This window comes from Podarcis tiliguerta (genome assembly GCF_965153285.1).
Source record: "Podarcis tiliguerta genome assembly, chromosome: 2".
NCBI classification, from domain to species: Eukaryota; Metazoa; Chordata; class Lepidosauria; order Squamata; family Lacertidae; genus Podarcis; species Podarcis tiliguerta.
The window spans coordinates 33,510,638-33,523,274 of record NC_139535.1 but is presented as its reverse complement, the minus strand read 5'-3'; the positions used below and the strand labels follow the sequence as shown (position 1 = coordinate 33,523,274).

The following is a 12,637-nucleotide window of genomic DNA, read 5'->3' as shown; positions in this document are numbered from 1 at the left end:
AGCATGACTTTTGACTGCTTCTTCACACATGCACATACCCCAACCATCGCATGTGTTGTGTCACAAACTACTTCCCCCTGGAATTGTAGGCAAGCTGATGATGTGGCACAGGGTTGCGGGGGTTGCTGTTCAAGAAACATGCCAAAAAACACCACCAGGGAGGACAACTTGTCTTCTGGACGGTAGCCAACATCAGCAAATGGCAGTGCTGACAAACTGGGCATCTTTGGAGTGTGATTTCAAGAACGATTTAACAGAAAATAGCAACGTATTTGCGGAAAGCAAGAACGGGGGTGGAAATCACCCTATGAAATGGGTTTATTGTTCAAACTGTAACTTTTAAGAGGAACAATGCCAAACAGACAGACCTGGTGTTTTCCAGGAAGAATTAAACAGCACAGGGACCTGGAGCCAAGATTAATCTGGTGCAACCAGCAAGATCCCTCCACTTAAAGAGGTGTGCACCAGCTACACCCAGGCAGCGTGTTGCAGCATGCAGCAAAACTCATGGTGACCTGGGTAATAGGCATGGCTACCTCCTGAGCAGGAACATGTGCCAGGCATCTACTTCAGGCCAAGCCCAACAGTGTGTTTAAATAGATAGATGGTAGATATAGATAGATAGATGATAGATAGATAGATAGATAGATAGATGTAGATAGATAGAGATAGATAGATAGATATAGATAGATAGATAGATAGATAGATAGATAGATAGATGATAGATGATAGATAGATAGATAGATAGATAGATGATAGATAGATAGATGATAGATAGATAGATAGATAGATAGATAGACAGATAGATAGATAGATATAGATAGATGATAGATAAAATTTCTCATTTATTTCAAGTACATGGGGGTATAAATTACAAAGCAGCAGCAAGGGCTAGAGTTGAGACGCTGAAGTCTGCACGGTGCTTTGCATGAAAAAGACACGGGGTGTTCGGTATGGCAGTGTACCAGCCCTGAGTAATGGATGTACCTGTGAAGATCGACTGGCCACCAAGGAAGCACAGTGTAGATGCGTAGAACTTAGGGCGGCAGGGAGGGCAATAAGTATAATCAATGATAAAATAAACAGCAAACGTCACCATTTTTTCAAGCTGTACTATCAAATTCTACCATTTGGGCATGAAGGTTGTCAAAGTCTAAAGCTATTCCTTATGATCTTTCCCATCCTCGGGTAGAAGTCGCCATAGATACAGCCATGTGACAGGAAGAGTGGGAGAAGGAGGTGTGGAGACACCAACCTAGGCTGGTGCAGTGTCATGAACTGGCCCTTGGCAATGGGAACGGAAGGGGGCTGAACCACCTCATCCTAAACCAGTAATCAGGAACATGTAGATCCCCAGCTGCTGTTGCACTCAATCTCCTGCCAGCTCCTACCAGCATGGCTAATGATCAGGGAAGATGGTAGCTGCAGTCCACCACTGTCAGGGTCACAGGTTCCCCATCCCTGCTGGACATCTTTGCCTGTGGGGCCAATTCTAGGTACTTGTATTGACATTTAAAGCAGTATATGGCCAGGGAATTGTGGGTGTATCTCTCTCTCTCTCTCTCTCTCTCTCTGTATATATGTATATATAATTGGCCCAAGTGTCTATTATAGTGGAGTCAGCAGGTGCTGCTATTACATCACTGCATTGGACAAAAGTGGTAGCAGATAGGATCAGGGCCTTTACCACTATTTCCCCAGGCTCTGGAACTCCCTGCCTGAAGAGATAAGAACTCTTTCTCTCTGCCGAATTTCAGGTGGAGCTTAATTGGTGGCTTGCTCTGTAAATTGTTAGTTTGATGATGATATTATTATTATTATTATTATTATTATTATTATTATTATTATTATTATTAATTTCAGACTTGCTAATTTCCCACAACCTTCTTACCCACTAACTATCTTAAATAAATAATCTCAGTGAATGGTGTCCGTACTGAGAGAACTTAAAAGAGGGTAGCCAACGACAGTAGCTGCTTGCACCTTGCCAAAAAAGGGGGGTAAAAGTATCACCAAAAGAGGACACAGGTGTGCATCGAGTCTGCATAGGCTAATTTATATGTGTGGATGCAAATTCAGAAAGAATTAATTCAATTTAAATAGAAACACATTCCACCATTGCAGGGAAGACTGCAGTCGGGTGACATGTGCACCTACTTGGTCCAAGTGCTAGACAACTGTTGGTGGGCAACTTCCAAGGCCCTTGATGGTTTCCTTTCTTATTGCCCTTTCGCTTTAAACCAGATTCAGACCAGACAACCCTTCAGTTTAGAGGTCGCCTTCAAACAGGAGTTGCCCTACCCCACCGGAAAATAGGACATACAGCCACCAGAAAGCCGGGGTGCAGTTTTAAGCCTTTGGAATGGCTTCAGTGACTGCTTTCTGTGGAAGCAGTGGTATTTGGCATTGGGTAAGAGAGAGAAGGCTACTTCTGCCTTCTCCAGTAGTGATGCTTTCTCGAAGTCTTGTTTAGCAAAAAACCAACCAACCATAGAATAAAGTTCAAGTGGGTCGCCTTGCATAACCTCCCTTACTTGAGGGCTGCGGTGGCACAATAGCAGCAGCTAGTTGAGTCTTAGGCCAAGCACAATGAGAAGACGAGCAATTTCAGTCATTTTGGTGACTGAAATAGAGAAGCAAATGGCACCCCCTCCCTCAAGTCAAATCAAGTTATTTTTAGCACCTGAGGCAGAAAATCCCACACTCAGTGAAATGTAACAATTGTAATGAACTGGAATAACTAATGATTTGCTGCCCTTTGGTGATACCCCAAATCAGCTGCCTGAAGTATCTCTCTCATTCTGCCCAATGGTAGGGTTGGCCCCAATTTCCCGTGCCACCATTTGGACCCTAATGTCTCATCTTTGCAGTTGCTGTCTCAGCAGGCCTCTTGCCCCATAAACTAGATAGTGCTAAGTCAACTTCCACCCAAGAATTCCAACCTTAATTTGGATTCATGATCATGTTGCCTGCTTCTATATAACAGGGATAGGGAACCTGTGACCCTCCAGGACTCCAGCTCCCATCATCCCCTGCCAGTGTATCCAATGGGCAAGCATGATGGAAGTTGTAGTCCAACAGCACCGGGGGGGGGGGGCAGGTTCCCCACCCCTATTGCATAACATTCATACCTGGATACAGTTGATGGCACATTCAGTATTATGACAACCAAAGGATTCCTCAAACACAAAGAGAAGCAGTGCTCATGTTCCACAGGAAAAAGAATTTTATTTAGTATTTTTTTAAAACAACTACGTAACATTTACTCTGATAAAAATATTTACAATATCCCCACGTTCAGGAAGGTTCCAAAAATATAAACACTCTACCTCTCCCTAGAGGATGAATAGGTCATTCTCCTCAATAAAAAGAAAAACAGGAATACATTCATATTTCCCACTTTCTTTGTACTCAAGTAGTTTTACAAATAATAGACTTCTGAAACATTTTTTTTACATATCCATATAATATATATTTATATGTACACATTTATATTTATAACAGATTTTACAAATAAAGGCAACAACTGTGTACAAAAAAAAAAACTTTTTTTGAAAACAGACAATAAAATAAATGGTCAAATACGATCTGCAATTCAGCATAGTGCATTCTAGCAGTTGGTGCAATAGTGTAAGGAGAATTCGTAGGACCACAGAGCTCTATGAATGTCTCAGAACTACTCAGATGACACCACCATATGACATGGATTATTATTACTGTTTTAAGTAGCCGAAATCAAATGGGAGTATTCACCAGTGCAGAATCTGCTCCATCTAGATGATGGTTTCTCACACTATTTGGTTTGGTGCGGCAGCACACAACTATGAGCACAGGAAAGCGTCCCGGGGGGGAAAGGGAACATCTTCCACTGCGGAACTCCAGCAGTGAATATGGCAATCCAGTTGTGCAAACTTCACAGCCCATGCCAGACACAATCAGTTCCAGGGGAGCGGGGCAGAGGCTGTAGAACTAGGGTTAGGACACACCAAAACAGCACATCTGGTGGTCTCCATCAAGAGCACTCATGGCCAACACTGACATTGCCACCTGGGCAAGAGACCTGCTTTTCTTTTGCAGAGAGCATTGCTCATCCACTTCCTGCAGTTCTTAAACTACCATCAAGGTCCAGCCTTAGGAGGATGCAATGTAAGAGAGTAGCTTCAGGCAGCAGATGCTGGAGGGGAATCCCTCCAACAATCATTGTCTGTTTCTTCGATTTAAAATGTGCTCTAATACAAACTAGTGGGGGCAGGGGAGAAGATTTATTTGGTTGGGGGTGTTATTTTCACTTTTGGATCCTTTCCACCTGTACCTGCCCAGCCTAGACCAGGATCACAAGCCTGCCTCTTGCTTTAGTGCAAAAGTGCCATATATTCCACACCCGGTGAATTAGGTATTGCTCAGGTGGAGGGGGAACAGGACAAAGCAACAAAAAACCTTATGGGTTTCAGAGAAGTGCTTAGCATTGCCAGTTCTGCTACCACAGACGGCAAGGGCTATCTGAGTAAGGCCTTCATCTTAGAAATTGTAACATTCCATATTCTGTTTACATTGGTACCTGGAAGAAGAAAGTTACAAACCCTGCTATGGGCATGAAACTCCCTTACATAACAGCCACATCTTGTCGCCTTCAAGGACGGGGGGCAAACTGAGAATGGACTTCAGAGAATATCACGCTGCTGACATCCTTGCAACGTAACAGGATCCATAGTAAAACAGCTAGTGGCAGGCAGCTCCCTTGTAAAAGTACCAGTCTGATCTGGTTTTATTTTATTTTTTGTTTGCCAGAGCTGAACCGTGCCACAGCATGGTTTGTCCTTCCACTTCTTGTGGACAAGTCCCAGACATTCCTATCTAGCAGTTATGAGAAGCAATGCCTAGTGTGAGATACAAGGAGGCATAGAACGCTCCTCAAGGATGTTCTCTCTCTTATCACCATCCCTATCCGAAAGCTCAAGCTGGACAAAATTTCCAGGCAGAATCTAAAAGGAAAATGACGTATGCAATTCAGGAGAAATGTGATGAGAATCCAGTCTCAAAATCTCCCTGAATTGCTTACTGTGCTCTGCCAGCCAGTGACTACTAAAAGCAGGGCTGATCCCAATGCTTGAATTGTTATATATGTAATGTGTGTTTGTGAGTGTTAAGTTAAAAGGTTTTGAATACTGGCAGCAGCAGGAAGAGGGGAAGCTTCTCTGTTTGAATCCAGCTCTTTTACTAAGCAAAGTCCTCATGAGAAGTACCACTTTTTTTGTAATATTCACAAGAGTCTAAATCCACCTAATTTTTTTAGGTTTCATTCACAGCTTTGAAACATAATCCTAGCCAACCAATTCAGGTCTTTCTTGGCAGATGGCAGAAAGGAAAACAAACAAACAAAAACCCATCAACACATTTAAGGGGTGAGGAGAAGCAGCAAGAACTCTCATCTCCTTCCCATAACTAAATTGGGTTCATCTCTGAGGTCTTTCCTAAATTCTCTGGGCAGTCAAAGCAAGGGATGACTCAGCTTCTCTACATATAAATGATCAACGATCTCTCCACTCCCCTCAGTGCTTCTCAGTTCAGCCAGTTTAGGGTGTGTGTGAGAGAGAGCCGGGAACCCTGAAATAATCGCAAACTCATCCAGCAAAGGGGGGGGGGCGGGGAGAGAGAAAAATCTCAAGGAAAAGTCACTCCAAGTTTAGTCTTTGGTTTCCAAATTCAAAGGAGACATCTGCTTCAAAGCCTGAAGCAGAGCAGTAGAGTCCATGGGGGAGTGGGATGGTCCTGGAGAAGGGAGTTGCTGAGGCATTAGTAAAGGAGAAGAAATCTTATCTGGGTTCATTAACCCCGAAAGTGCTGCAGTGGAGGCTGGGAGGCCTGGGTACAAGAGAGGCATAGAGGCCGGGTACCAGCACTTCTCCAGCATAGGCAGGTAGGCTGTCGCTGAGGGTGGAATCAAATAGAAAGGCAGGCACAGAGGAGGCTGGTGAGGGTGAGGGCCCAAGAAACTGCTTGGAGAGCCAAGCACATCGCTGCTAAAATGATCTTCGTCCTCCAACATTTCCATCCTGGTTCTTTTGGCTGGCGGGTCCTCAGTCTCTTGTTTGATAGAGCTGATTCTCTCCTGGACAGCATACTTGAGCTCAGCGTCCTTTTTAAAATATTGCTGGTCGGATTTGGAGTCGCTTTTCTCCAGCTCTCCCCCATATCCACTGTCTGTGTCTGTGTCGCTGCCACTCTGCTCTCCGCTAGAGTGGGCGAAAGTCCTCTGAATCACAGGCACACAGTTTTTCCCATGAGCCTCGGCAGCTTTGGTCAGAGCGCCAGACTTCTCCTTCAGTTCCGTAAGTTTAGGTGCAGCATCGCCAGGCTTTCTGCTGGCTCCACCCTGAAGAACCTCGGAGGCCATTCTGTGAAGGTGGCCGATGAGCTGGGAGGATTTCAGCTCCTTGCTGTTCTCGTGTTTGGCCACGTACTGCAGCACTTCTTTGGCACACATTTGGAAACCGGACCGGAACACCTCCTGGCTGGAGTCAAGGCTCCTGGGGGGCAGCTCATCTGAGGAAACACCAGCAGAAACGGAAAAGATTTTAAAAAATGAATATATCAGAAAAGTTAAACCAGTCATTCTTATAACCATACTGCACAAGTTCGTGCATGTTTACTCAAAAGCAAGATGCACTTCTGTTCAGCCCCGCTAACTCCCTCTGGCCAGCATGGAAAGGGTAGTAACCTGAGACTTTGTAAAGCCACCTATTTTGGGATCAGTACTGGAGAAAGACACCTTATTTCAGCTGAGTAGCTGTTTGAACCTGCAAGGGTGAAATTCAGGCTTCTCTCAAGTAGATAGGAAGACTTCCACTGTGTTGGAATGTCCCTGCTGGTCTAACAGGAGCCTTTGAAGCACAGCAAACAAACATAACAGGAAGCAAACTAGTTCTTATCATGCAAGACTCCAGTGTGTTGGGTGAACCGTGGAATGAAAATAAACCGCTTGAGGTTTTGGTCAGCTTCAGTGTATGTTACAACCCCTGAAGTGCCCAAGCCACTACAGACTTCAGCAAGGGCAGGTCAACTTAACTGCAAACAAGTTGATATAGTAAGACCCATGACACTCGCCCCTTGTAGCGTTCTGCACTACAGCTGCCATGTCAGAGCAGTTTGCTGCATAGATTTGCCCCCAACACACAGCGGCATGTTTGGTCCTTGCTTGGCCATTCCTGGTGGCAGCTCGCAATGGAAAAGAGCCAAGATTCCCCTACAAGACCTTGTTTGGGGTCTTATCACCCAAACCTTGTTTGGGGTCTTAACACCGTGGCCAGGAATGACGGAAGCTGAAATCCTCCAACATCTGGAAGGCCGCAGGCAACACATCCCTGGCATAAAAACTGTCCACATATCAGTGGTAATTTGCATGGTAAGCAACTCTGGATGCAACAACCACAGATGGCTGCCTTGTGACTTTGCAGAGGGAGGTGTGACTTTTACATTGTAAGCCAGGCATAAGCAAACTCGGCCCTCCAGATGTTTTGGGACTACAATTCCCATCATCTCTGACCACTGGTCCTGTTAGCTAGGGATGATGGGAGTTGTAGTCCCGAAACATCTGGAGGGCTGAGTTTTCCTATGCCTGATTTAAGCTATATAGAAATGTGGCAGAAAGTGTAAAGGAGGAGAAGACAGGGCTTATTGGAGAAGAAGCAAAGACTTGGGCAGGGGGAACTTAAAAGGGCAGCAGAAGGCACAGAATGACATTATGCAGGAGAAGAGGGCTCTGAATGAAATGGGGGAGGGATCATTCAGAGGTGCAGAAGCTATTCCAGGCTTCTAGGTTGCTGGAACACCATTTTGGGAAAAACTGACCCTGCCAGAAATCCACCTCCTGACATGAAGGTGATACAGCAGTTGGCAACGGAACTTTTTTAAAAAACAACAACAACAACCTGATCGAATTTCAAATAAAGCAAGTTTTGAATGAAAAGGGCAAAGGATAGGGACACGTTTTATATACTTTCGATAGCACAAGGAAGAATTAGAGCCCTCTTCCCCGGAGCAGTTCCACTGAAATCCATAGGACTGCTCTGATGCGTGCACAATTAGCTGAAGAGGATTTGGAAGACATTAGCAAGAGTATTAAAAGTGTGAGGAATAGAGTCATTGCAGTCTCCAGGAGCTTTCCTGGTCAGGGTAACAACAGCACAGTCACAGAGCACTCACCAGCATGTAGACCTTTTTGGAGGGCAATGATCTGCTGCTGCTGTTGTTCAATGAGACTGGTTAGTGCTTTCACGTGCTTCAAGGTAAGTTCAAGAACCACCGCCTTTTCCAAGTGTCCTAATGTCTAGGAAGGGAGAGAAATGGTTCATTAGAGGATGGCTGGAAAGGGGGGGAAAAAGAGCCTAAACACAAGACCGAGAACTGATTGGGCAGTTTAGGGTGGGGAGCTTGATAAGGACGTGAATGGGTCTAAGCATGATGTGACACTCATTTTTATTCTGACTGACAGCTATGTATTATATAAGCTAAAAAGTATTATCTTTAAAAAAGGCTATGGCCATTTTGTGTCCCCCCACCAAAAAAAAAGTGTGTCTGCATAATAAACACAGGTTTTATGTATCTGCCCTGCTGGCACCTCAGTTGTAAAACGAGGAATTCCAACATAAGGTTTTTCTTTTCCTGTGACTAAATAGGGCAAAGCAAATAGTTGAAGCAGGCAAACAACCCTGAATAATAATTTAGACAATCTGCCTGTCACTTTTTTAAAAAAATAACAATGCAGTCCTTAATACCACAGAACGGGTTGCTTGGAGCTGTGGTCTCAACCAGCCTTCCCCAAACTGGTGCCCTTCAAATGTTGCTGGATTCCAACTCTCATGAGCCCCAGCCAGTATGACCGATGGTCAGGGGTGATGGGAGTTGGAGCACAATAGCTTCTAGATGGGCACCAGGTTGGGGAAGGCTAGCCTAAAGGGAATTCAACTATCTGAAACCATGGGATCCAAAGCAAAAACATAACAATATGGAAAGGGGTCACTAGCAAATCCACATTAAAAGCTATCCAGTACAGTCCAGAAAACAAACTTTTATCTAATCCCTGTTTATTTCAATGTGTCATCTAGTCCAGTCCATGCATGCAAGTTCTTGAGAAACTGATCTCATTGGAAACAAAACCAGACTAGAAGTGGCAATCCAAACCCTGAAATGCAACCCTCTCCAGTTAAATCTGCAGCACTCCAGAAAACCTCTAGGTGGCACTTTTACCTGCACAAAGATCCATGAAACCCAACATGATCCCCAAAAGGAAGATGATTTTGGGCAGTGGCCAGATTTTCACTTACTGTAAGTTTGAGATGTTCTGGTAAGAGATCTTTCAGCTGGGCAATGCATTCATTAATCCTATCACGTCTTTTCTTCTCTATCAGTCTGTGGGGCAGCTTATAGGTCTCCTGGAAGTCAAAAGGGGAGAAAAACAATTGCATCACTCCGAATGAAAAGTGATTCTTAAGCGCTATGGAGACAACCTTTTCTCAGGGGCTCTAAAACATAAAGCTGTGCAGCCATAAAAGGGGGAGGGGGGGAGAGAAGAAACATTTCCTTAAGGCAGAAGCAAAATCCTCCAAGTACCACAGAGTTTATATCAGAAAATGTATGCATTTTGATCATGCCCAGAAAAGTATTTTATACAGCTACAACTAATGGATTATTTTAGGTTATGACAAGGAAGTAAATCTTATCTACTAAAACTGTTTTTCCTTAAAAAGAAAATCTTCTTAACAGTGTCGTCCCACCCTTAAAAAGTATATTTCTTCCAAAAAACAAAACAAAACACGTTTGTGCACACCTGGGTGTTGTTGTTTTTTGTAAAAGAAACCCACCAAGCTTCTTCATATATATTTCACAGGACAACTTCCTTATATTCGAACCCATATTGTGCATTAAACCATCTCAACAGTGGGCAAAAACCAAAGATGCCAACAAACAAAAAAGGAAAGGGAAAGAAAAATGCTTGTATTTACCTTGCTGTCGTCACCCCTTTTTAACCCTCTTCTGGGCTTGTAAACTTGATAAATATGAGCGAAATCCAACCTGCAGAGGAGAAAAAACGTTATATCACTCATAACCAAGGGGACAACCATCTCCCCCTCCACACGCAGCCCCAGAACCTACTGAAGCCCGTAGGTGCCATCTGGGGCGGAATTCGGAGGCTGCTAATGCGGACCCAGACCGGCCCGATGGGCTCGGAAAGCGAATCGCAGCGCAAGCCCCAAGCACGTCTCCCCGCCAGCAAACCGCGTTGGCTTCCATGGGACTTAAAATCCGGGTCGGCGCGTTTGAGATGGCAGCCTTGCAACATTTATCAACAAATATGCCCGGGATACCCTTCCGTAGCGGCACTTACCCTGCCATTTCGCTGCCCTCCAGAGCTGCCAGCTTGCCCAGGCAAGGTGGTGGTGGAGGAGGAGGCTGAGCGCTGGGGATCCTTTCCATTTAAACCGGCTTGATTTCTTTTTTTCCCCCCACAACCCAAGTTCTCTCCTGGAAGTAAGGTGGAGGCTGGCAAGCTAGTTAGCTGGCTGGCAGGCGCACTGCTTCGTGTCAACGCGGATCCAGTGACTGAGCCGGGACGCGCCACCTCCGGCAAACGGTGCGCGCCTGGCACCCACAAAAGAAGCGGCGCCGGAAGAGCGCAGGAGATCAGCTAGCGGCGTCGGCTGCTGCTGCTCTTAGTTGCTCATGTCCTCCTTCCACTTGGCAGCGCTGGGCGTCTGCACCGGGTCGCGCGGGAGCTGGCGAGCTGAGGAGTAATTGGAAGGCTGCAGGCTGGGTTAAATGTGAGCGAGTGGGTGGACTGGAGCTACGTGTTCTACCCTGTGACTCCGGGCACGTCTGGCTGCTACCGGAGGGAGGGACAGACCTGCCTTCCCCTCCATCACATGAGCCTCACGTGTTGGACAACGCTTCAGCCTCTCCCCGGGCCCCCGCCCTCGCCGCTCCCGGCCACACAAGCAGGCGAAGCCGCCGCCGCCGCCGACAAAACGTGATAGGGTGATCCCTCTCTCTCTCTCTCCCCACCCGGCCTGGCTCCTCTCCTGCTGGCGGCTTGGGTGCGCGCGCGCGCGCAGAGAGGAGAAGGAGGCGGGTGAGGGAAGCCAGGCTATCCCCGCACATGATGGGGCGAGGAGGAGGAGGCGGCGGAGAGGTGCAAGGTATCAGATGTTCCCTAGTGGGGTGGCCGACCCACAAGGCACTTCGCACATGCTCAAAAACTTCCTTGATCGGGACCTTCGCCCGAGCCCCCGGTACGAAAAGCCTATCTTAGGGCTGCGCCCTGAAGACTCCTGGCACGGGTTAGGAAGCCCAGCCCTGCTCTTTCCTGCCTAAGCTCCATTTAGCGCTGCAAGGTGAAACTTACACAAAATAAGGAACAGCCCGGCTGTGCAGTGCAATGGGCCCTGGTTCAGATAGAGAGAGAGAGAACATATGCATTTTAGTTCTAAGAAAGGTCCAAGGCTCACATCTGCTTGGTAGCTATGCTTTCCCCATTGACCCCAAATATATGTGTTTGTGTGTGGTGCCACTGGTGGGCAGGCTGGGCTCGGCCCATGTTTGACGTTGCTTCATATAGATCCCAGGATTGAGTCTTGGCATTAGGAACATTTTCCAGGGTTGTGCCGTGACTCAAATCTTAATAATGAGGTTTTCTCTTGAGCCGGTGTGATCTTCAGGAACACAAAGTCTCTGATCCACCCAGGTTACAGGTACCTAAAGATACACTAAATATTTTCCCTAACAGAGCGAATTGTTGTTGCAGTGGGGTGTGTGTGTGTGTGTGTTATTTCCATCAGGTTAAATAGCATAAAAGGGAAGGGCTAAATCATTGTAACCAAGCAGCACAGGCCGAGTCTGAATTTGTGCACCCTATGGCTGCTTTTTACAGTAAAGAGATAAGAAAGCCTATTATGGATCTCCTTCATCCCATCTAATTTGGTACTAAGTGGCCAAATGGTGAGCTGCTTGCACCTCCCATTGAATGACTAATTCTGTTTAATAGCATTTATAACAGTGAGCAACAGCAAAGTCCCCTCTCATTTGAGATACCATTTTTTGACATGTGCCTCCACCACTTCGCCCAATACAGTGGTACCTCTGGTTAAGAACTTAATTCGTTCCGGAGGTCCGTTCTTAACCTGAAACTGTTCTTAACCTGAAGCACCACTTTAGCTAATGGGGCCTCCTCCTGCTGCCGTGCCACAGGAGCACGATTTCTGTTCTCATCCTGAAGCAAAGTTCTTAACCCGAGGTATTATTTCTGGGTTAGGGGAGTCTGTAACCTGAAGCGTACGTAACCCGAAGTACCACTGTATAAATGCAGAGTTGATACAGGACTAGCTTGTACTTTTTCTTGATGGGCTATTTGAAGAAAGGCAGAAGCAACAATGTGTTGAGAGGTCCTACAGTGTGCTTTAGATGCAAAATTTAAGACAAACATCCATTTGTTCCTGGTGAATTTTTTCAAGCCTTCAAGAAACGTGCAGATAGTGCTGCTGTGGAAAGGCCCTTCTCCCTGAGGAGTCCCACCTTTATAGAAACATAAGGGTTGAATTCGGTTTAGGAAAATTCAGCTACATTATTGATAATCCCAAAGGAGCTT

General features: G+C 45.9%; 1 protein-coding gene across 2 annotated transcripts; it reads right to left on the bottom strand.

Moving 5' to 3' along the window:
• Positions 1 to 3,208: 3,208 nt before the first annotated feature.
• Positions 3,209 to 11,106, bottom strand: BHLHE40 (basic helix-loop-helix family member e40). Of its 2 annotated transcripts, XR_014508586.1 has the most exons (6): positions 10,385 to 11,106; positions 10,002 to 10,071; positions 9,324 to 9,431; positions 8,203 to 8,326; positions 5,604 to 6,543; positions 3,209 to 5,558 (listed from the first exon to the last, which is right to left on the bottom strand). XR_014508586.1 is itself a non-coding variant. In XM_083429615.1 (5 exons), exons 1-5 carry the CDS (start codon positions 10,471 to 10,473, stop codon positions 5,684 to 5,686), a joined length of 1,251 nt encoding a protein of 416 aa, XP_083285741.1. In that variant the 5' UTR covers positions 10,474 to 10,874; the 3' UTR covers positions 3,209 to 5,683. The 2 variants fall into 2 exon arrangements, 1 of the variants encoding a protein (XP_083285741.1); XM_083429615.1 differs by having other exon boundaries at positions 3,209 to 6,543; positions 10,385 to 10,874.
• Positions 11,107 to 12,637: the final 1,531 nt, after the last annotated feature.

Coding starts and splice junctions, on each gene's coding strand:
- BHLHE40 (XM_083429615.1), bottom strand. CDS start 10,473: ATGGAAAGGATCCCCAGCGCTCAGCCTCCTCCTCCACCACCACCTTGC. Junction 9,432..10,001: donor AAAGGGGTGACGACAGCAAG/GTAAATACAAGC, acceptor TTTGACTTCCAG/GAGACCTATAAGCTGCCCCA. Junction 6,544..8,202: donor CCAAAAAGGTCTACATGCTG/GTGAGTGCTCTG, acceptor GTGTTTCCTCAG/ATGAGCTGCCCCCCAGGAGC.